The 26,242-nt window shown below is 35.7% G+C and overlaps 1 protein-coding gene across 2 annotated transcripts in view; it reads left to right on the top strand.

The window, feature by feature from the left end:
* LOC150083367 (solute carrier family 12 member 2-like) overlaps window positions 1-26,242 on the top strand; it is a 451,471-nt gene that overhangs the window by 27,486 nt on the left and 397,743 nt on the right. For both annotated transcript variants that reach the window (XM_090377993.1, XM_090377992.1), the window contains exons 3-5: window positions 477-552; window positions 19,106-19,201; window positions 25,415-25,554. In XM_090377993.1, coding sequence (XP_090234119.1) covers window positions 477-552; window positions 19,106-19,201; window positions 25,415-25,554 — 312 coding nt within the window. The remainder of the gene's footprint in view (window positions 1-476; window positions 553-19,105; window positions 19,202-25,414; window positions 25,555-26,242) is intronic.

Genomic DNA, 26,242 nt, shown 5'->3' with positions numbered 1-26,242 from the left:
TGGTCACATATGTTTATTACTTTGATAAAGATAGTCTAAAAAATACCTGAATATTCTGTAATTTCCCTCCTGGAAATTGCAACTTTAACCTTTCTGCTTAACTACTTGAATCTTTTTGCAAGTGATACTGTGGTCACTGTATTGTAATGGTACCTGCATTGCCATATTTTTGATATTGTTTAGATCATTTCTAAGTGCTAGGTCAAAGATATTTGCATCATTTGTATTTTAACAGTTGTCTAACCAGTTGAGATTTCCCACTTAATGAATAGTCAGTAAGAAGTCCCAAGAAGTCCATTCTAAGTGGTAAATAAAATTTCACCCCATAAAAGGATACATTTTATTGCAAACTCAGGTTGCCATTAAAGACTTATTGTAATCTTGCAGTTATTTAGTATATAACTGAATATTTGAATGTTAATGTTCAGTTGTTTCTGCTACTTAGTGGTATGATATTTACCTTAAATTTTCCTTAGATGCGATGTCTTTTAAACATATGGGGTGTTATGCTATTTTTGAGGATGGGATGGATGACAGGACAAGCTGGCATCAGTAAGTAGGTTGTTTTTTTTTTCATATATATTTTATAAAGGTAGTAGTAGGAATATTGCAATATCCATTAATTAACTTCATGGCAGTAGTATTTGGTATTTGCAAGCTTTATTGTTCAGCTCTCTGTTTAGTTTAGCATTACTATTTCTCAACCTGATTAGCACTGAAATATAGTATGTTTAATGTCTGTAACTTATGAATTTCATACTTTTTAATGAAATGAAATTGATAAAATGATTGCACAATAGAAAGAAAGTTTTGGATACTATTAGCATTACCAAAGCATACGATGCAAGAAAGCAAGCTTATGTAGCATTAGCCAAAAAAAAAAAAAACAACCACTCTCATTTCACCCCTCCGTTCATTCCAAATACCTGTCCAGCTCAGCCTTAAATTTATTTAGGATATCAACTTCCACAACAAAGGATGGAAGTCTGTTCCACCAACCACTACCCGCTGAATTTATGACACAATTTGAATTTATGTCCTCTCAGGAGATTATTCTCAGCAACAGGAATAATCCCATCAGCATTGAGCATGCTCAAACAATTCAAGGCTTTATACACCTCAATCAAATCACCTCACAGGTGCCTAGTCTCCAGACACTGCAATTTGCAAAATTTAAGCCTTTCTTCATAAGAGCAACCCTTTGTTCCATTCACTAATCTTGTTGCCCTTCTCTGTACCTGTTCCAACAGCTCTACATCTTTCTTAAAATGAGGCCTCCAGACCTGTATACAGTACTCAAGGTGTGGCCTGACTTTGCCTTATACAAGGGGATAATCACCTCCTTCTCACTGCTAGAAAAATTCCTGTATATCATTGACAAGACACTATGAGCTACTCTTGCAGACCATCTGCACTGCTCAGAAAACTTCATATCTGCCTGCACAATTACCCCCAGGTCCTTTTCATTCTCTACCCCTGTCAGTGTAGTACCACAGAGTTGATACGTCACTCTATGGTTACTGCTTCTTGGGGTTACATTTGTCAATGTTAAACTTCATTTGCCACCTCTCAGCCCATCTGCTCAACTTTTCCAGATCCTGTTGCAGCAGCGTACTGTCATTAGTGTCCTTAACAACCCTGCCGACCTTCGTATCGTCTGCAAACTTGAACATTAAGCTTCAAATACCATCATCAATATCATTTATAAATACAGAAAACAACAATGGACCCAACACTGAATCCTGAAGGACTCCACTAAAAATATTAGTCCACGATGAGCAGTGTCCATTGATTACCACTCTCTGTCTTCTCCCACTCAACAATCCCTTTATCCATAGCAGCAATTTGCCTCCAATACCACACTGCTCCAATTTGTTCAGCATTCTTCCATGTGTAACGGTATCAAAAGCCTTTCTAAGATCCAAATATATGATATCAAAGTTATTCCCTGCATCCAGTTCCTTTATGATCACATCATAGTATCCAATCAAATTGGTCAGGCAAGACTTCCCCTTAACAAAACCATGCTGTGTCCGAGCTATAACTGAAGTCTTGTCTAGATGATCCTGCAGTGCTTCTTTAACCAGTGCCTCCATTAATTTTCCTGGAACAGAAGTTAAACTAACAGGTACTTGTGTCGCTCTTTGATCCTCCTTTGTGAATTGGGGTCACATTTGCACATCTCCAGTCCATGGTTACCTTCCCTGAGTCCAAAGAAACTCTCATAATTATATCTAAGGGTTTGCTTACTTCCTTTGCTGCCTCCTTTAATATAACTGGATAGATCCCATCCACCCGGGGTGCCTTTTTTATGTTTATCTTCAACAATTTCTTCTCCACTTTCCTCTCAGTTATTACAAAATCATCTAGCTCACTGCCAGAGTTTAATTCACCTCTGGATTCTCCTCCCTGAATAACTCCTCATGGATGAATGTAGGTGCAAAATACTCATTTAGTTTGTTAGCCACCTGAGCAGGATCATCAACAGTTTAACCATCAATGGACCAATCTCATTCATCCCCTTCCAGTGGATCAATCTCATTCATCCCCTTCCAGTGGATCAATCTCATTCATCCCCTTCCCTCTAAAGTTTACATAGTTAAAGAACTCTTTGTTGTTTTTCTTTGCATCCTTTGCCAGAGATTTCTCATAATCTGCCTTTGCCTGCCTAATCTCCTTTGTGACTTGGTTACAGACCAGCTTATATCTATCATAGGCTCCATGTCACCCATTAATTTATATGTATCCCATGCATTTTTCTACTCTGCCATTTGACTTGTTAGTTCATCTGACATCCATTTAGGCCTAAACCTTGAACAATATTTCTTAGTTGATATGTAAAGCCTTGTAGCTTCCAAGATTAATTCTTTGAATGCTTACCATTTTGAATTTGCTGTTGGTAACATCATCAGTTGGTCCCACTGTATAGAATGTAAATACTGTCTCAGACCTTCGTAGTTGCCTTTACGAAAGCAAAAACCCTTCCCTTTACCCTGATGGTAGTTATCACTACCACCTAGACTGTGATCACTACCACCTAGTGGTTCCTTTATCTGCAGAATCTTAATGCATGAAGAATCACTACTGATAATCAGATCAAGAGTATTACTCCCTCTAGTTACCTCTCGAACATACTGATGTAGAAAACTATCATCCAATAAATCCACAAAATCCTTGCTAGTGTGTGAGTGACCAACCCACAAATTCCAGTCAATATCTGGGAAATTAAAATCCCCTTTTTAAGACTCTGATTTACTGGCCCACTCTATTTCCCTGTACAGTTTCTTATTATACTCATCAGAGTCATTAGGCCAAAGCACACTCCTACTCTCAATTTTGATCTCCCAATTCTTATGTCACACCAAACTGACTCGACATTGCACTGTCCAGCGATGTCGACTGTCTTCACTTCGTTGGATTTTATGTGTTTCTTAACTAATAGCATAACCCCTCCTCCCTTCCTATCCTGTCTATCCTTCCTGTACATGTTGTACTTCCCAAATTCTGGCGCCTCCATAGCCAGCTGGGCAGGAGCAGCAGTGCGTAGCACACGCTTCTTGATTAGACCGGGGTTCGAGCCCGTGAACACCAAATACGGAGGTTGCTGAAAGGTCAGGGAATGACCACCACAGATCCCCGGAGCAATATGGCCTTAGTTACTAATTCTCCTAAAAACCAAATAACAAATAACTCCCCAAATTCCAGTTCTGCATTCCTTAAATGTGTGTGACACCAAGTCTCTGATATCCCAACAGTATCTTGCTTTGATGTTTTGAGCAATACCTCAGATTCATCAAATTTATTTACCAAACTCCTAGCATTGGTGTACATGCAAGTATACATGCACCTGTTCCTATTTTTAGCTACCCTAACACAACCCATGTGTTTACTTGTACCGCAATGACTCCCAGCAGTCTCTGAAATACCCTGCATCTTGTTTTCCAGGCTGCTGCTCATTCCAATAGAAGCAGTGCAAGAATCACTTTCACCTCTGCGAGTGGCTACTGTTAATTTATTAGTCCTTGTATCCCCTCAAGCTAGCAGTTCGCCGACCCACCTAACACTGCCTCGATAGCATCAGCAAATATTCTTGCACCCTTTCTATTTAAGTGTATTCCATCCCTGTAGAAGCAGTCTCTCCTGTTAACAAGTACAGACCAGGCTGAAAAAAATTCTACCCCTTGAGCCTTGCACAATCTTTCCAGGGCTGAATTTATCAACAAGGCTCTCATCATATACTCCCTTCTATCGTGTCTGGGCAGAATTGCAGACACTTTCAAATTCAACCCTAATTCACAGCTTTTTTTCAACACCGACCTGTACTTGTTAAGTAATTCCGCCGGTCTCCCACTCTTAATATCATTAGTGCCAACGTGTACAACAATATCACCTTTTGTGCCCTTAAAAGATGATATCTGCTCTAGAACATGATCAACCTTTGCCCCTGACAGATATACCCTGGTCCTGTTCCACCTATTCTTTTACACAGCATGTTCCCCATTTCCCTGACAATAGAGTCACCAACAACTACTAGTTCCTGTGGGACCAAGGCATTCTGCCTTGGGGGTTGCCGCTGTGTTGCGTCATGACCAAGTGCAAGTTCTGGCGTTGATGTGGGCATCTGAGAGCTTGATGGGCCCCTCAATTTAGATCCTTCAAGGGCATCCACCCTGTCCTTCAAGCTCTCATATAGGCCCATAACAACGCTGAGTTGTGCCTCATTTCCTCACACTCCTTACATCGTGCACACACAAAGATATCCCCCTTGGCAATATCATGTCCCATACCTGATTGCTCCACAAACATCAAGGAAGCAGTGCAATTTAAAAGGCTGTGATTCAGAGGGCAACAGCCCTACTCAGTTCTCCCCTCAGCCACAGTACTCCATTTAGCTTGAGCCTTTTGCTTTGCTGCTCTGGTCTGAGTCATGATTTCGATTCAATTTCAATAAAATTTCAATTTCAGTACAAAATTATAACCCTAAAGTTGTATCCCAATGCAGTTGTAACACTATATATCTATATATATTTTTTCAGTTAAAAAAAAAAAAAAGTAAAGTGCAGCCATTATCAACCCACTGCAGGGTGGAAGCCTCCTCAACAATTCATGCTGAGGGAAATGGACCATAATCTGCCACGCTGGTCCAGTGCGGGTTGCCAGATCAACCGTATTCAGCAGTCAGGGGCTTGAACCCCAGTCTACTCAAAGAGCGTGTGCTACTGCACTCCCGCTCCTGCCCACTCGGCTACGGAGGCCACATTTTCAGTATCAAGTATTATCTTCGAGTTTCTTTATATAACTTCCGTATGAAGTTATGTATTAATTAATTATGTTACGTTTGTAAAATCTAAGTTATTATATATATTTAGTTAAAAAGTACTATGATGCAGTATCGATGACACTGGATGCAAAAATAATTTTGATATCATATACTTTGACTTAAGGAAAGCTTTTGATACTGTTGCATATAAACTGCTGCTATATAAATTGTAACAGCGTGGCATTAAGAGCCCTTTACTGCTGTGGATAAAGGGATAGTTGAGTGGAAGAACACAGAGAATGGTTATTAATGGACACTGCTCTTTGCAGACTAATGTTATTAGTGGAGTCCCCTAGGGCTCAGTGATGGACCCGTTGTTATATTCATTATGTATTAATGATCAGGGGTGGCTCGTCCATAGGCACTGCAGCACCCCCAGCTATTTAAATCTAGATATACAGTGAACAGAGTTATATGACGTTTTGTGGAGAACAATGCAACACAATGAATATTTTTATTAACAGGACCTGCATATAATATGTGCATCCTCTATTTCCAGTAATCATTTCAATAATAAACAAATAAAAACATGAAATCGTTTCCAACTTTGAAGTTTAATTAACCATAGGCTTCACTGTGCACCAGGTGGTGACACAATTTGCATTCCAGGACTATCTGGTAGTTGGTTGCCAACATATTGGCAACTTGTCAATATACAATTTTTTATAGGTGAAACAAATCAAAGTTACTGTAAAGCGTGCAGTGCAGATTTTATTGTTGAGCATGATGGGTGTGTCACCACAATGTCGGTGTCTTTTTGTTATTCACCTGAATTCCCATTAAGTAACTAAATAATGTCTTAAGTCAATACTCAACATTCAACAGTGTAATTATGTGATTACAGCTTAGTTGCGAATTGAGCTTGAACTTGGTAAGTTGAAGTTATATTATGAGGTGATATGTAAGTAAAACATTATTTCTACAACACATGATTTTGTGAAATTTGATTCGATCAAGGCCTCCATGCTTCCCCATGAAGTAAATCACGTGACAGTGAATAAACTTCAGCAACTTAGTTTTTCAGAATTATCTCTCCAAGAAAAAAATGCGATTAAAAAAGAAGGCCACCCCACACCATTCAAATTTCTCAGCAGGGAATAAGTAATAATAAATATATTTGCAGTTTTAAAACTGACTGGTACCAAAGGAAAAGTTGGCTTTGTGGTTGTGAAGGTAAAAATGCATTGTTTTCTTTTCCATGTTTACTGTTCAGAGGGGACTTAACGTGGACAAAAAGTGGCTTTACAAACATAAACAGAATGAAAGAAAAAACTCTAAAACATGAGAGTTTGAAGAAACATATTGATAATGTGATTTCACTATCGCTTTTAGGAAATGTAAATATTAAAGAACAGCTTAGTGAGGCCTACAGACTTTCGATCTGCAAACATAATAGAAAAGTTACCAAGAATCATGAGGTATTATCTAAAATAATAAACTGCATTAAATTTTGTGGATGGTTTGAAATTCCTTTACGTGGACATGACGAAAAAGACGATTCTAAAAATCCAGGAGTATTCAGAGGATTAATAAATTTTGCCTGTACATTAGATTCCAATTTAAAGAACCATTTAGTAAGTAATGCAGCATATAAAGGCATTTCAAAAACTATTCAGTATGATATTCTTGACTGATTGCTGCAAATATGCCGGGATGAAATAAAAAGAGAAATTAAAGAAGCTTCATTCGTAGCTGTCATGGCTGATGACACAACAAATGTTTCAGAACATGTACAAATGGTAACTGTTCTGAGATATGAACGGAATGGAGACATTTTTTAGCGTTTTTGGAGTTTTTCCACTCTGGAAAACCAAACAGCAGATGGAATATCAAGGTGCATTCTAGATCAGTTCGACATAATCCTTGAAGGAAATACTCAAAAACTGGTTGCTCAGACATTTGATGGTGCAAGTGTGATGAAAGGCAAGAAAGGGGGAGTTCAGGTTAAAATAAAAGAAGTCTACAAAAATGCACATTTTACTGAATCTGATGATGAGAAATGCAGCAAGTAGTACCCGAGATTCAAGAATATTCTTTCCGAACCTCATGTCAATACCAACATTTTTCTTGAGATCACCACGGCATCTCTCTGTTCTCGGAAAGCATATGGACAGCCGTGTTGCCCGACCTTCCCGTACAAGATGGAACTTCAATATATGCACTGTGAACAGTGTTTATGAAAATTTTGAATCCTTAAAAAAATTTCATGGAGGAACTACAAGTGATAGCAAATGCAGATAAGATGATTTCAGAAGCAACTAGAATTTTGCACATCTTGAGTAATGAAAAATTTGAGTTCTGGTTAGAACTTTTTCATCAGATAATGCCTCTCCTTTATAATCAAATGCAATCTTGAGAAATTGGGGCAGTTAAAATACACGAATATATAGGAAACTTTAAGAATGCCGTTCTAAAAATCAGGAATTCAATGTACTGTGAAAATCCTTCAAAAACACTCATGATTGAAGCGAAGGAAGTATGCAACTATATAAGTGTTGACATAGGTGAGAGATATTCTTTTACAAAGCAATTAATTGCTGCTAAATTGTTTAACAAGGAGAACTTTGTTATTTTTCGTACGAAAATGCCCATGGAAGAGGTAAAGGAGACTACTGAGGCATATCCAATGATTGAAAGAGAAAAACTTCTTATGGAATTACAAGTTTTCTATAGCAGACATGATCTACACAATTATTTCAAATTAACTGACTTGCTGAAATTTATCTCAGAAAATAATCTAGCTGAAGTTCTTGGTGAACTTACAAAACTCATAAAAGTTCTATTGACCATTCCAATGACTACTTCAGAGCCTGAACACTACCATTCAACATTAAAAAGAATAAAAACATTTTTAAGGAGCACTATGAATCAGGAAAGGCTAAATGCTCAAGCAATGTTTTCAATAGAGAAAAGCTTGGTCAACAATGCGCCAAACTTGAATGAAAAAGTTATTAATCTATTTTTAACAAATAAAAACCGAAGAATGGATTTTGCTTTTAAATAAAAGTTCAAGCCTGTTAATGGTAAATGTCTAGTTAATGTTTTGTAGTATTTTTAACTTATTATTATTACTGTGTATGTCTACATGTCTTATAACCAAGGCAATTTAATGTAACTTTAAAATGCAACACCCCCAAACACGATTCACAATCCACCACTGTTAATGATATTGATGAAGGTATATTAGGCTTAATGTCTAAGTTTGCAGATGATACAAAATTTGGCAGGGTGGTTAATGGCAGTGTGCTACTGCAACTGGATCTAGAAAATTTGGGCTGATTGGCTGGGAAGTGGCAGTTGAAGTTTTAACATAAAAAATGCAATGTATTGCATATGGGTAGCATTAATCCCAGATTAATGTACCAACTATGTGGTACTACACTCTTTGTTAGTAGCTAATGAAAAAAACTTGATGGGTAATTGTGCAGTTAGATATGAATTTCTCTGAGTAGTGCAGACAGGCTTCCAGGAAAAATCATGGAGTGTTGTTAGTAATATATAGGAATTTTGCTAGTAGAGATAAGGAAGTTATTATCCCATGTACAAAGCAATGGTTAGGTCTCTAAGACAAGCAATGCAGGTCTCTAAGTCCCATTTTAGGAAGGATGTAAATCTGCTTCAATGGGTGCAGAGAAGGGCATTGAGATAGGTGAAGTGAACAAAAGGATAGTCTTACCAAAGAAAGTAATAGTATTAGTTGTGGCAAATAATTCAAGAAAGCAAGCTTATACAGCATGCCAAAAAAAACCTTCCCATTTCACCTATCCACTTTCTCCAACAATTTGTATAGTTCTTAAATTTTTTCAAGCTATGTCCACTTCCACAACATCAGATGGAAGCTTTTTCCAGCAATCAACTACCCACTGGCTAATGGCAAACTTCCACACATCAATTCTGCAACCATAATTCTTCAAATTTGAATTTATATCCCCCTTGTGTGTAGTCTGAGCAAGAAGAATATTCTGTCGTCATTGAGCTTACTTAAACCATTCAAAACCTCAAACACCTCAATAAGATCTCCTCACAAGGGAGCCTAGTCTCCAGATTTTCCAGTTTACAGAACTGAAGCTTTTCCTGGTAAGAGCACACTTTTGTTCCTCTCACGAATCTCTGCTCTTCTCTGCACCAGTTACAACAGATCCACATCCTTCCAAAAATCTGACTGTTGTGTTTTATAATGGTTAGGTTTTATCCTTATCCTTGCTGGAAAAAATTCCTGTATGTCATTGACAAAACCAATGAACTGTTTAGTCCAGCTGCCTAATTTTTCTAGACCTTGTTGCAGTGGCTACCCTAATTACTGTCATTAAATGCCCTGCCAACCTTTGCGTAATCTGCAAACTTAAACTTAAAGCCTGATATGCCTTTATCAATATCTTTAATAAATACAAAAAACAATTCTATGATAAATAAATGAGCCCAGCACTGAACCCTTGTGAACTCTACTAATAACAGTAGCCTAAGAGCAGTGGCCATTATTAACAACTCTGTCTTCTCCCACTCAATCATCCCTTAATGCATAACAGTAGCTTGCCCTTAATATCACGCAGCTCCAAGTTGTATAGCAGTCTTTTATATGCAACAGAATCAAAAGCTTTTCTGAAGTCAAAATTTATGATGTCAGAATTATTTTTTAAATCCAGTTCCTTTGTTATTGTATCATAGTATCTAATTAGATTGGTCAGAAAAGATTGTCCCTTAATAAATCCAAGGTATGATTGCCATATAACTGTATTCCTGTCTGAATGGTTCATATAACTGTATTCCTGTCTGAATGGTTCATATAACTGTATTCTTGTCTTTCTGGAAAAGAAGCCATGTTTTCAGGTCTCTAATTATTCACATCACCCTTTGATCTCTACTTTGTGAATTGGGGGGGGGGGACAAAGGGTTGTCATTTGCACATCTCCAGTCATTAGAAACTTCCCTAAATCCAATGATACTTCATAACTATAGCTAAAGATTTGCTTACGCCCTCTGCTGTTTTCCTTAATATAATTGGACATCCACCTGAGATGCCTTTTTTACTTTTAGTTTCAAAATTTCTCCTCCATTTTCCTCTCAGTGGAAGAGAATCTAAGAGAGAGTATATGATTTTGTTATCACAGAATCATTTAGCTCTCTGTTACACTTTGATAAACCTTTAGTATTCCCACCCCTAAAAAAATTCCTCACGTGTGAATGTAGATGCAAAGTGCCTGTTCAGTTTGTCAGCAACTAGAGCAGGATCATCAACAGTTGAATCATTCATATCTGGTGAACCAATGTGATTCATCCACATTTCTTTCTATTGTTTATATAAATAAAGAACTCTTTTCTTAGACATCTTGTAATCTTCCTTAGTTAGCTTAACATCCTTTGTGACTTGATTGCAGACTAGTTTATATTTACTGTTAGTTTCTGTATTGCCTGATAGTTTATATGTATCCCACACATTTTTCTTCTCTGCCAAACTGACTGAACATTGCACTGGCTATCTATGTCATTGCCTTAGATCTAAGGCAATTTTATATGCCTCTTAACTAAGAACATAACCTCCTGCCTACAATGTCTTTTTTTGCACACATTGTACTCACCATATTCAAATTCTTCATCCCTTATGACACCATGAAACTATGTCTCCAATAACCTACAATGTTCGCATTTGATAATTAAACCAGTACTTCAATTTTATCACATTTATTTACTATTGTCCCAGCATTAGTGTATATGCAACTGTTTTCAATTTTATCACATTTATTTACTATTGTCCCAGCATTAGTGTATATGCAACTGTTTTTACTTTAGGTAACCCTAACACAGCCCATGTATTTGCTTGTTCCATTAGGATCCTCAGCTGGGCTTGAAATCCTGACACTTTGCTTTCTAGGCTGTTGCATGTTTCAATAGGAGCTGTGCAAGAATCTTTTACACCTCTGCCTGCAACTGCTGTTAAACTGTTAGTCTCTATATCCCCCCAAGCTAGCAGTTTACCGACCCATCTAAAACTGCCTTGATAGCATCAGTGAATATTCTCGCACAACTTCACTTCTATTTAAGTATATCCTGTCCCTGTAAAAACAGTCTCTTCTGTTAAGAAGCACAGACCATGCTGAGTGAAATTCACCACCCTAACTAAGAACCTAATAATAGCCTTGCACAGATCTCTCCAGGGCTGAATTGATTATTATTATTATTATTAGCTATATGGTGCAAGGAAGCTTGAGGCTCATGCTGCACCAGCCAAAAACAAATTTCCGAGTTACCCTGACTGAGAAAGAGAGAGAGAGAGTCAAAAGTAGAAGGGAACCACCTAGAAAGAGAAGAATGATAATATCCAGCTCAGGCCTGGGTGTGCCAAGCCCATACTCACCAGATGTGAGCCCCTGGGGTTTTGACAAGGCTCTCATCATATACTCCCTCCTATTATGTCTGGGCAGAATTGCGGATACATTCAAATTTAATCCTAACTTACAAGTTTTTATCAACATTGCTCTGTACTCATTAAGTAAATCCTGAGATCTCTTACTCTTAATATCATTAGTACTAAGATATACAAAAATATCTCCCTTTTGTGCTCTTAAAAGATGAGAGCTGTCCTACAACGTCACATCTTTTTACCTCTGGAATTATCTTTTGCCCCCCAGACATATGCTGGTTCTGTTCCACCCGTCCTTTCAACAAAATGTATTTTACATTTTGCTGACAACAGAATCACTGACAATAGACATTTCCAGTGGGATCAGTGCTTTCTGCCATGGAGGATGTTGGTGTCTTGTGATACATTAGTGTATAGTCCAGCATTGTGCTGGGTGGTTGGGTGCTTGAAGGGTCCCTCCTTATTTATTTCTTCAGTGGCATCCCCTGAGTTCCTCAAACTTTCGCATAAGCCCATCAGAATGCTGTCTTGGCACTTAAGGTTCTCACACTGTCTTTCTTCAACAAAAGCACACAAAGACTTGGCTGTATCATATCCCACCACAGATAACTCTGCACACACAAAAAAGGCCAAAACAAGTCAATAAATCATTCCTGCTACTTTGTGCTTTTTGCTTTGCTTCCCTTGTTTGGTATACATGATTCTTTTGGCATTAAAATTGCTGTATAAGCTAGAAGTAAGAATATAACAATACACATTTTAACCAGATTTTGTTATGTGCTATGCTATTTTGCTACCAAGTTACAATGCATATCTCGGTACAGGTAATTCTCTACAAAATTCTTTGAAATTTTCTGTATATCTGAATGTGATTATGCACTTTATTGTACAGAGATCTATTTGAGATCAGGGCTGCTGCAACACATGTGGCTGCCAATGTGTGAAAGAATGTAAAATTTGTTCCCCCCACACCACCAGGAAAATGTCGTTTGGGCATTTTTGGTGAACTGACTGTACTTTGGCCATTATGAACCAATATCATAGCCAAAGTAAGTTGATTGACAAAAATTCCCATAAATGGTAATTATAAAATAATTTATTTTCAATGATACAGTCTATAGTCACCTTGTAGCTAGCAGCAGGAATTTATTTAGCATGTTATAAAGAACAACAATATTAGACATATTAACAAATGAGGCATTATATGAATACATAATCCTTAGTTGGATTTGAAGGAAAAATTTTATACATAGAATTTATTTGATCACAGTTAGGATAAATGACAGGTAACGAATTTAGTTGCATACTGATATGAAATTGCTGCAGTTCAGTGGCATTAAAATTGTCCATCCATTTGGTATAGGGTTCCAAACCTCCAGACAGAGGTGTAGGTTTTCAGCATTGTTGATTGACTTGGAAATTCAGATAACTTTCTGGCAAGGATTTGAATGATGAATTGAATCCTTGTTTCAGCTGTTTTGGATCTGATTGATGATTTGAGTTCTGTAGACTCTGCCAGTGATATATGACAGTCAGTTCTGTGTTGATTAAGTTCTGTCCGTTTTCTGAAGTCTGTTAATTTGGAGATGTAGAGTTGATTCTTGATTCCCTGATTCTTGTGTTCCTGATTCCACCTGGAGGAGTTGCAATATTGGAAGAACTGCCACATCAGAAATGGAAAACCTTATTCCTCCACTTCAGACTGCTTAACTACAGCCTAGGTTGAAAACACCATTAAGAATTTCACATTTTTAAAGTTGTTTAAAGAAATTTACTTTTCTTCAGTTTTCTTTAAAAAATAGTAAAGTGTACCAATTTTTTGAATCAGCATGTTCATAATCGATGCTAAAATTGAATGCCATTTATGGCATTCGTTGTTATTTTTGATGCCGTAATTGGATTTTATTGAAAATGTTGAAATTTATTAAATGTGAAGTTTTAATACAACTTGATAACTATTACTGAAGTTATAGGTAATTATAAGAAACTGAACTGCATAAAAAAATGTTTTAAGTAATTTTTTTAAGTGGCACATAAAGGGGGTCAAATAGAGTAAAACATTGCCAATTCCTGCACTATATGCAGGAAATTTGCATTCTCAGAGACTGGGGGCTCTAGATTATTTGGAATTTATCATGCAATAGGTGAACATAATAGCATATTTGGAATTAATGTACATATAAGCAGGTTTTACTGATTACAGATTTTACAATTAAGTATTTTTCATTCATTTGTTTAAATTTTCCATTTATTTATTTTTCAGCATTTCCTGTAAAATAAATAATATTTGCTCAAATATAAATAGATTTTGGACCTAAATTGCATTTGAGATCTGAGGCTGCAGTCTCACTTCTTCATTGGCCTTGACTAGGTTATTTATTCGTGGAAAGGCTATATCTGGGAAAAAATTGATTTTTATTTAGTCTGATTATTGGAATCACTTTGGGAAAAGAAGCAATTATTTTGTTATGGTCAGCAGTGACTTCTCTAGAGAGTGGCAAAATCTACCATATGGCCAGGTCATTACTACCACTGTAGAGCCCAACATGGCAGAAGGCAAATGATTCTTTTTTTTTTTTTATTATTGTTAAAATGCATAGGTATGAGAATTTTTTGCAGGAGCCCAGAATTTAAAGTTTTATTACTGAATAATCAATCAATATCACTTTATTGGTAAGATTCAGACTGCAAGTATAATAACACAAACAGGTAGCTAGATGGAGACCAACTTCAGCTAGTCTCCCCCTCCAAGTGAGAACAGGCCCTTGGAGATAAGAGGCCATTATTGTAACAGTAAAATTAAGATTAAATATTTGTCATATTTTATAGTCACTAAATAAAACTATTTCACATAACATAAGTTCTTTTTTTTAATCACATAGAAAAAATCTTCCAGAATTAAGCTCTGCAGAGAAGCCTCCACTGTCTGTTTGCAGAGTAAAATTTTCCTATATCCAGATTTTTAATGGTCATGAAAATTTTGAGACAAATTTTCTGACCATTAAAATTCCTAGATTTTCATTAGGAAAAAAACAAACAATTAATTTTTAAATTAAAATAATTAATTTTAAATTCAATTACAGTAAGATGTAATAGCTTACAAACAATTAGCTAATAATTTTCTTGTTTCTGTCTCTAAAACTTCTTCATGTGTGCCAAGAAGCCATTAGAGATAGGGTTTATTAGCAGAAGTCTGTCTTATATAGGTTGTGAGGTAAATGATGTTATAACAATGGAAAGAAATATGGAAGAGAACTGCTGCAGTGTAGCTAAAAGTTAACAAAGCATTTAAGGGCTGATGGATCTATCCATTTATATTAAAAGAAACTGCAAAGAGGTCGTTAAACCTTTAGTCATAATAATAATGAGGACATTCTTAGATTCTAAGTTCTTACAGATGTGCACATGTATCTCCTATTTACAAAGGTGGTTAAGTGGGGTTAACTATGAACCTGTAAGCTTGATCTCTGTACTACATTCATTCAGGGGAACTGGATGTATTACATTCATTTTCATTCAGGGGAACTGGATGCAAAGTGTAATTCTGATATAATATACTTAGATTTCAGTAAAGCCTTTGATACTGTACAACTTGAGTGACTGTTGTATAAATGGAGCAATTTGGCATTAGGGACTGGTTGCTAATATGAATAAAAGGATGGTTAAGTGGGACAAAGAATAGTTATAAATGGACATTGATCTTCATGGACTAATGAGATGAGTAGGGTACCATAGGGATCACTGTTGGGCTTCCTTACTCTTTTTAATATTTATTACTATCGATATAGAAATTTCAGATTTGGTGGTTAAGGTGTCCAATGAAACAAGGTTGGCAAGGTGATCAATGACTGTAATCAGGGTACACTGCTTCAAGAAGATCTATATGAACTAGGCAGATGGGCTGAGCTAAAAAATGAAGTTTGATATTATAAATACAGTGTGCTGCATTTTTGGTAGCAGTAATTCTAGAATAGCGTACTATTTGAGTAACTCCAAATTCAAGTTAGTTGATAAGGAAAAAGATCTAGTTGTAATTGTATAGCCAGTACAATGGCATGAAATACAACATAAAGTTCTTTTAGTAATGAAACAGGCTGCTAAAACAGTTCATATAGTCTTCTGTCAATTATATACAGGAACTTTTCCAGCAAGAAGAAAGAGGTGATTGTCCCATTGTGTATGGCAGTGGTTAGGCTACATTTGGAATACTGCATACAGGTATGGAAATCCATTTTAAAAAGGATATAGATATGTCAGAAATAGTGTAGAGAAGAGCAGCAAGATTAGTCTAGGTCACTAAAGGAAAATTTTTACCAAGAAAAACTGAGGTCCTGTGAATTGCATTCTCTCGAAACTAGGCATCTGGATTGTTATCAGAGTGAATTAAAGTGTTTCAGCTTCAAAAGGGTTGAGTAAGTAAAATGTTGATCCTTACTCTTTTTTGCTTATTCTTTTCTCTTACTCAAAGAAATTCTTATGCTTTCTCAGACAGTTTGTATAAGATGACATAAATTTATTTAAATTGGAAATGGATGGTTACAGGGGAGATATATCTTTCACCAGAGAGTAATTAATTGTTGGAATAAACTTCCACCTGCTGTTGTGGAGTTGTGGAAGTAAGTAATCTGAATGAATTTAAAGAAGAATTAAACAAATTGTTAGAAGGGATGGACAAATGAAGTGATTAATTCTGTTTTTTTATAGCTTATGCTTTTAAGCTTGCTTCCTTGCATTACTTGCTGGTACTCCACAATTAATTCCAACAATTAATTACTCTGGTGAAAGATATGTCTGCCCGGTAACCATCTTTTCCAATTTAAATAAATTTCCTTGCATACTAATACAAAAAGGCCTCCCCCACCCCAGAGAGAGAGAGAGAGAGAGAGAGAGAGAGAGAGACAGAGAGAGAGAAAAAGATAATAGGGTCTGACCAAACACCCCACAGGGTTATTCCCAAGGGATAATAACCTTGTGGGGAATTTGATTTTGTATCTTGCATGTCTCTAGAAGAACAAAAGTTAAATATCTGCAACCTCTTGTGCTGTTGGTAAAAATATGAGCATGTTCAGTGTGTTGCTTTTCCATTGCTGATGAACAAGTAACTGCCTGTATAATAAATTCATTTATTTGTTCACTTAGTTTAGATTAATATAATCAGATATGGATTCTTAGTTTTGTAGAATGGATGCTGTCAAACTGAAGATGGCAGATAAGGTTCAGCTGTATTAAACAGATAGTGTTTATGATTGTGAGTGAATGATTATTAATTTCAGAGTATAGTAAGCAGATAATGAGGGAAGAACCTGAGAGAAATTTACAGAATACATGAGAAATCTGTGGAGATCAGAGAAAATGTTATCAAGGAATTGTGAATTATTTACTGTAGAGTGATTCCTAACACCCAGTTTTCATAAGATCCATGTATATGAATTTGGCTATATGGAGTTTGTTTTATTCCCTATTGCCTGATTTGCATAATATATAAACTTGTAAGGTTCTAAGATTGTTTCCCTTACATAAAATCCGTTTTTCAATAATAAAAGATAGATTACCAAGCAATAAAAAATGAGATACTGAATGCATGAATGCACTGAGAGAGAGAGAGACTGACTGACTGACAGATGAGGACCTAAACAAAATCTCTTCATGGACAAGAGTTACCAAATTGGAGATGGAGGATAACTGGCCTCCAAGGTTAAAACCTAAGGTGGTGGTTTTTAATATGGATCGCCAGGTCACCAGTCAACATCTAATGGACCAGTTGTGGATGAGAAACCTGACAGACTCAGGGTTTTCAGAAGATCACTTTCATTCATTCATCAGTTCAGGTGGCTAAGAACAAGGTGAGACACATTCAAGCAAACAATTTTGTGATCCAGTGTTCACATGCAATCAGGAGGATCCTGATGACCAGGGTGAGGATCTACATAGACTGGTCTTTACGTAGGGTACAGGATCTCCTGGCTCCTACTTGGTGTTACTGCTGCATGGCCTCTGCAATATCTGCAGAAATGCCTTCTGCAGATATTGCAGAGGCAGAGGTCACTCCTAAAAGGATTGTCAAAAATTAACTGATCTTCCCAAGTGTGTAAACTACTGGAGGTGGGGGAGGCTCCCCTTGGAGCATCCTGCTGTGTGTAGAAAATGTCTTGACTTTGAATGATCACTTCATACTGTTTGAAAGGGGAAAGACTATGAATAACTTGATTTTGCTTGGAGGGGGGGGAGGTGACCCAGCGGTTCACCTTAGGAGTTGCCAAATAGTTGGATTGCTGCTTTTTGGAGCTGATGTGATGTCCGGGAGGGAATTGCTTAGGTAGATTAGATATTGCCATAGGATTGTTAATCCTATTTTGTTGGATGGGAGTTCCTGGCTCTATGCTATTTATAGTTAACATCTGTTAGGACTTAAAAAAAGGTGTTGGAAATCTATGTGTGATGGACCATGTAAGTTTGTGAAGTAAATAGTTTGTCATTTCAGAGCTTAAGATACTAGTGACTTACTTCCTCGTGGTGGAGGTGTGATGATTTGTCCCTACCACTAGGCCAAAGGTCACTCTCCTGATTGAATCTCTTTTATTTGTTTTTACATTATGTTTAAGTTGACTCAGTGATGTGGGGTGGCTCTGCTTGTTAGTTAAAACTACTGATATATCATGATTTTGTTAATATAAGCAGATGAGCTCTAGTTGCATATTTGCAAAAGCATGGAGGGCAACTAGCGTATTGCCTTGCTTAAATCTAAATGTAAATAATGAGAAACATATAGGACCTTTATCTTCATGTTTTTATTCTGAAACTTTTAATTTAAAAACATATTTTACCATATATGGTTAAATGATATTCCACAGGATATCTCTTTGTGCATTTATATGCTTACGAAAATATCTACTAACTGTTTTGGTGATATTTGAATCCTGTTTGATGTTAATTTATAAAAAAATAATTAATTAAATTAATAATTAATTAATTTAATAATTAAAAATATATATTATCTCTTCTTACATCCTCTGTATTGTCATATATTAAGAATTACCCAATTTTAAATTATTTATTTCCTTTATTCTAAACATTTCCATGGTATGGTATGGTATCATGAAGGATGCAGATGTGCCTGCCATTCAGTGTGACTTTTTTAGGGATACCCCAATGAGAGGGGTTTTATTTTTTAGCTGTTATTTTACCTAGAAATTTTAATTATATTTGAAAGCTTAATTTAATTGTTGCTATCTTACTCTCTGTATTTGATGCATATATTCAAATAATAATAATGTTAAGAAATTATCATGTCTTTTCCAGTGGAATGTTATTCACTTAAAAAGTTTGATTTAAAGTAATGATTGTTTCTGTTTTTAGTAATTAAGTTAAGAAAGTTGTTTGGTATTCGAATCCCCAGCCAAATGTGATGTTCTTTTTCTTCCTCTCAGTTCTTTCCATCATAATAGTCTTGCTGTCTACAGTAGTTACTGTCATAACAACTATGTCTATGTCTGCCATTTGTACAAATGGTGTGGTCAAAGGAGGTGAGCTTAATCTAACTATATCAATACCTTAACAGAGTGAAAAAATTGTTTTCTTTATTATTACCTTAATGTTAATAATAAAACATTACCTTTTGTAATCACTAGGTAGTGAACCCATTAAATTATTAATATCTCTGCAACAAATTTTTAAAATATATTGAGATTACATTGAGCATTATATATCACTGCCAATATCTAATGCATCTGAAGAGGAAGTTCCAAATTCTGTAAAATCATGTAGCTATGTCACATTGATTATGCAATATTCCATAGAATAGTACCCTTCAGATACACAATTCATGTGGTTTATCTGAACACTTTCTCCCTTCAGCAGTTCTCACAAAAGTATAGAAGAGTGAAATCTGGTGATGTGGGCAGCCGCAATAGTTTACAGGTCATATTGCAGGTATTCCAGAATTTTTGAGCATTGTGTGTGGGTGTGATTGGATATTGGCTGCACACACTTTCAGGATTTTTTTATGAGTCTGATTTATTTCATGTGGTCTTAAGTATGTTCAGTGTGTTTTTTATATTTCTACACATTTATTAAAGGGATATCAAAGGAATGATTTCTTTTGGGTTCTATATCTAGTGGTAAACCCTGTATTTAGCATTATAAAATGATGAAGCTTTCAAAGATTCTACAACCCCTTCATCAGTATGAAATATCTTATTCACCTCATGTCTGACGGCGCATTATAGCCATAGTTTCTGATGCGCCAATAAAACTCAACCAAACAAACAAACAATCATGTCTGACTATTTATACACACAGTCCAGAATCTTACAACATAAGAGCTGAAAAAACTATTGCTTTTGCACCTGATTTAATATTTATAATCTTTGCCAATGTTACTAAAGTTACCCATATAAAGACTCGCCAAATAAGAGAAAGAAGCGTCATAGTGTATTTCAGTTGAATTCCTCCATTGGTTTTCATACTTTATTTCATATTTTTGGGAACTATCAGCCAGATCAGTGGTCTGCAGTGTGGGCATCACAGCACACTGGGTTAAAGAATTTTGGGATCTCTGGATATAAAAGGATGTCCAAGGGACAATGAGTCCATTTTCTTAGTTGAAATGGGTTCTCAAATGGTTTGGTTCAGTTTATAATGTACTTTTTGAAACTCAGATATAGCAATATTGTTGGTGAGTATTGTTTTACATTATGATAATTGTTGCAGGAATATTACATATGTACAGTGTGCTGTAATGTTTCATCTCTTCATTTTCTGAACTGTTATAGGTTGGTTTTGGTAACATTGAATTCATCTAGCATTATACATTGTAAAATCAGGTGTGACAGTGATATTGATAGTTTCTTATTTGTTGATATTGTAAGTGCTTGGATTGCATGCATAAATGAAGTTGGAGAGTGAATAAGATATTTCGTGTTGATGAAGGAATTGTGAAATCAGAAAGCTTTGTATATTTATAGTGAGTATGAATCTTTATTAGAATTATTTATTTTATTAAAGAATTTTTTATTTACATGTTTAATAGTAAATTGATTTTAGTTGCAATAATTGGGATAAATTTTTAATTATTTGTAACCACAGATATCTCATGTATTTTCTTTCTTTATTTACTACAACTAGACTCTTAATTGCACAAGCTAATACAATGGCAGTAGCTTGTGTAGAGGCTGAAATGGAAATTATCATTTCATAGACATTTTGAAGCACTTACACTGTCTTATGAAATGTTCTTGTCTTGACTACATATACTTTTGTGGATTTATTGGAGGATTGTTTTCTACAGCAACATGTTCAAGGGGCAACCAGAGGGGGTAATACTCTTGATCTGATTATCAGCAGTGATGACTCGTGCATTAGGAATTTGTAGATAAAGGAACCACTAGGTGACAGTGATCACAGTCTACTGATGTGGGATTTACTTAAAGGTGTAACTACCATCAAGAGTAAAGGGAAGGGTTTTTGTTTTTCGTAAAGGTGACTACAGTGGTCTCAGGCAGTTTTTGAAATTCTAAATTCTATACAGTGGGATCAGCTGATGATGTTAAAAACAGTGAATTCTAAATGGGAAGCCTTCAAGGAATTAATCTTGGAAGCTACTAGGCTTTTCATACCTTCTAAGAAATACTGTTCAAGATTTAAGCCTAAATGTATGTCAGATGAACTAATGAGGCTTGTGCCAGTGAAGAAAAATGCATGGGATGCATATAAATTAGCAGGTGACACAGAAACCTATGGCAGATATAAGCTAGTCTGTAATCAAGTCACAAAGGAGGTTAGGCAAGTGAAGACTGATTACGAGAAATCCTTGGCAAAGGATGCAAACAAAAACAACAAAGACTTCTTTACTTATGTAAACTCCAGAAAGAAGGGGATGAATCAGATTGGTCCACAATTGTTGGTGGTTTGACTGTTGATGATCCTGTTCAGACAGCTGACAAATTGAATGAGTATTTTGCATCTACATTCACACATGAGGAATTCTGTAAGGAAGGGGAGGACAGAAGTTTACTAAAATTTAACAGGGAGCTAAATGATTTTGTAATAACAAAGAGCAAAGTGGAGAAGAAATTGTTGAAGTTAAACATAAAAAAGGCACCTGGGGCAGATGAAATCTATCCAGTTATATTGAAGGAGGCAATGAGGGAAGTAAGCAAACCCTTGGCCGTAATTATGGGAGTTTTGCAATACAGTTAGATGAATTCATAGATATTTAAAACCTTGCTCAACTTATTGTATATGTGAAATACTGCTATGACGGAGATATTTTGGAGAATTTTCTATTTTGCAAAGCTGTGGAAGGAAGAACGATGGCGGGAAGATTTTTGGTAATAAATATTTTCTTTCAAACAAATATTGCCTGAAGTGGAACAACTACTTTGCTATTTGTACTGATGGTGCAGCTGCATTAACAGGATAAAATAAAAGTGTAAAAGGCAAAGTAAAGGAAATTGCTCAAAATATAGTTTTGAATCATTGCATTATACAGTATATAGAGAAGCATTAGTAGCAAAAAAAAAAACGATCTGATTTGCACGAAGTTTTGAAAGATGCAATAAGTGTGATCATCTCTATTAAAAAGTAGAAGCTTAAATAGCAGACTTTTCACAATGCTTTGTAATGAAATGGGATGAAACACTTCTTTTATATACGAAAATGGGGTGGTTATCCAGTGGTAAAGTGTTGCAATGCCTTTTTGACCTCAAACATCAAGTTTTATTGTTTTTATCGTATAAAAATCAGAACCTTGCTCAATTGTTTACAAATCAAAAATGGTTTGGAAAACTTAGTTCCCTTGCTGATATATTTGAAAAGCTTAATGATTTAAATTTAAGTCTTACGGAGAACAAATATATTAATACTCAGTGATAAAATAGGAACTTTCAAAGGAAAGCTTAAGCTTTGGAAAACTGAATTTGAGCATAATAATACTGAAATGTTCCCATGCTTTTCTGATTTTGTTATAATATTGACATTTTACAATTTAGGGATATCAGTGCCACCCATCTAACAATGCTAATTAAGAATTTTTGCAAATGATTTAATGTATCTCCAGAAAAAATGTATTGGATTTGCGATCCTTTTACTTTTAATAGTTCTGCATGTCCCAAAATTATTTATTTGTTTGCTGAATTTCCATTCAGCAGATCTTATCAACCTGTTGTCTGATGAAGCATTTATGTGCCCTTTTCAAGACTACTTGGGAAAATTTTTGTCATTCTCTCAAAACGAGTATCCAGAATTATTGAAATTGGCAATGCAAACATTGCTACCTTTCGGGTCTACATATTTTTGTGAGGTTGGTTTCTCAAAATTAACAGCTATAATAACAAAACAGCGTTCCTGACTTGATCCAGAAGATGACATGACATGAGATTAGTAATTTCAAACGTTGTGCCAAACATGGACCAAATATTATCAGTTATCCAGGCTCTTCCTTCTCATTAATTGTTTTGTTTTGTAATTGTTCATTTTTTATTGTTTTATAATCTAAATTTAAGAATAAGAATTTGATTTGTTGTTTTTGCTGTATTCAATTAAAATATTAAACAATTATTTTAATGTGTAAATTAAAAATGAAACAATTTTTTTTTTTGCATTCTCAGTACTTGAATAAAATTTTCTAATACGTAATTTATAAAATGCCATTTTTCTTCTCTAAAAATCTGGTCATCCTACCTCGCGGTTTACATTGAGGGGTCGTGTTAATTTTATATTTAATACAGAGGATTGCAAGTGAAATAAGTTTGTGCACCACTGGTAATGGTATTTGTCTCTGAAGTTGAACATAAATCCAACCTTCAGTCTTCAGTGGAGGCACAAAGATTCTCACAGTCAAAATCAAAGGCAATACAAATTTTATTTAATTACAACATAGTTAAGCTGTAATCTGTAGTAATGGATTATTCAAGGCTTGAATTTGAGAAGAAACATCAAACACAGTACAGCCACTCCCTGCCTTATGTAATACTCGACTTACAGAATTTCGACTTTACGTAAGTTTTTGCCAGCCGTTCTAAACTTAAAAGAAAACATGGAAATGTATTTTGCATCCCGTAGGAATAAATTGAGGTATCGTGAAAATATCATAACATGAACCCAATAACACTTTTTTTTTTTTTTTTTTTTGATAATTCATTCCAAGACCTCGGAAGTTGAAATTTTCGCTCTATAACTAAGCTATATATCTCTCTAAAAGGTCATTTTTATGATGGAAATTGCACTACACTTTCATTGTTATCATATTGTTCTATTATAAGAATAAATTTTGAATGCTTTCATGATATTTTTCGAAAACACATTTCTGAAGGTCACTACCATAAAACAATAAAAACAATTTGCACTTTCTGGTTTATTGGGCTTTTCTGTTAGCACAATCTATTATAAACAGGTAATAAACTCGATCTTATTGCATTTGCGATAATACCGATAACTGGAATTCTGCGTTTTTTTATGTTACAGTATTATGGTGAAATGAGTTCCCCTTCACTGAAATCTTCAATCATAAGCCATAGGCTTTCTTGCACCATGTGGCCATTACTAATACTAATATAAAAAACATGAATAAATTTTCAGAATATTTTCTTCATTCCTATTTACTTATTACAATGGTGAAGGGAAAGGGACCAACAGAAAGTGCAAGTGCTGGCAGTACTAGGAAACGAAACAATGATTTAGAAATGAAGATGATTAATTAAGAATTGCGAAGCAGGACAAAGTTTATCATCTGTTGCACGGAATTATGTTTGTTTGTTTGTTGTTTGTTTGTTATTTGGTTTTTAGGAGCATTAGCAACTAAGGCCATATTGCTCCGGGATATGCGGTGGTCATTCTCTGACCTTTCCGCATCCTCCGTATTTGGTGGTGACGGGCTCGAACCCCGGTCTAATCAAGAAGCGTGTGCTACGCACTGCTGCTCCTTCCCACCTGGCTACGGAGGCGCCTACGGAATTATGTCTCGCTGCTTCAACAGTGAATACTATTTTAAGGGACAGTGCACGAATAAAAGAATATGTTAAAGGATCAACGCATTTAAGTTCAACAGTGATCACAAAACAGCGTTCGGGTGCTATGTTGAAGATATAGCACCTGAACGATGCTCAAAAGGTAAAACTTGCTAACGTTATGCCTGTCTCCTCTTTCTTTTTGTAATTTTGTACACTTTTGTAATTTTTCCTGCACATGAGATAAAAAAATTGAATAAATAATTCTATTTACATGTTCGTTGAACATTTCTTTTTTGCTTCAATGAAATTCAATCAAATTTGCGAGTGGTGCTTAAGCATTTAGGAAAATTCCAAATGTAGAGTTCCGCAGAACGGAACCCTTACGTAAGTTGGGGAGCAGCTGTGTTAGTTAGTTTTAAAATGCATAAATGCATTATTTTAATCTGTCCTGCACAATTGCAATATTCAAAAAAAAAACTTAACACTCCGTTAACTCTGTTGTACCTTACATTTTTTAGCAGGTTAAACTAGTGTTAACTTTTTTGAATATTGTAATTGTGCAGGATAGATTAAAATAATGTACTTTAGAACTAAACATCATGATTTAGGCATATTTAAAGTATATATGCTGTTGCTATTCAAGATAAAACCACACTCACTCAGTGTTCAGTATATCCTTTATAATATTGTAATTAGGTGTTTTTATTCCTGTATTGGCTTTCTGAATAAATAACTGCATTTGAAAATGTTCAAAACATTTAATGTTTTTTTTTTTTTTTCCATTTTTAGGTGGTGCTTATTATATGATAGCTCGCAGCTTAGGACCTGAATTTGGTGGTGCTATTGGAGTTATATTTTCATTTGCAAACAGTGTTGCAGCAGCCATGTATATAATTGGTGCAGCTGAGACAGTGCGTGATCTTTTACAAGTAAGTAGATCCATGTGTGTGTGCGTGCGTGCATGCATGTCTGTGTGTCATAAAAAAATAAAAGATCACAGAATAAAATAAAAAAAATCCACTAATAATACCAAAACTATAGTGCATTTAATGTAATCTAAAGCTTTTCTGGAGGAGGCATGGGACAATTATCAACACAGTACCGCACAAAAGGTGATGTTATTGCATGTGCAGCTACCAAAATATTAGTATCTGCACATGTCTGAGATCTTATATCATAGCAGGCGCCTCTGTAGCCAGGTGGGAAGGAGCAGCAGTGCGTAGCACACGCTTCTTGATTAGACCAGGGTTCGAGTCCGTCACCACCAAATACGGAGGATGCGGAAAGGTCAGGGAATGACCACCGCATATCCCGGAGCAATATGGCTTTATTTGCTAATGCTCCTAAAAACCAAATAACAAACAAATAACAATTATATCATAGTTAGGTCATTTAAGGCTTTGTACACCTCAATCAGATCACCTTGAAGGTGCCTAGTCTCCAGATGCTGCAATTTGCAGAACTTAAGTCTTTCTTGGTTAGAGGACCCCTTCTTTCCCCTCACCAATCCTGTAGCCTTTCTCTGTACTCGCTCAAACAACTCTACGTCTTTCATAAAATGAGGGCTCCAGACTGTACGCAGTACTCAAGGTGTGGTCTGACCATAGCCTTATATAA

The sequence above is a fragment of the Mastigoproctus giganteus genome, chromosome 7 (assembly GCF_048544385.1).
Source record: "Mastigoproctus giganteus isolate SK-2022 chromosome 7, ASM4854438v1, whole genome shotgun sequence".
Classification (NCBI taxonomy): Eukaryota; Metazoa; Arthropoda; class Arachnida; order Uropygi; family Thelyphonidae; genus Mastigoproctus; species Mastigoproctus giganteus.
Note: the sequence above shows the minus strand (reverse complement) of the source record. Positions and strands in the feature narration are given on the sequence as shown.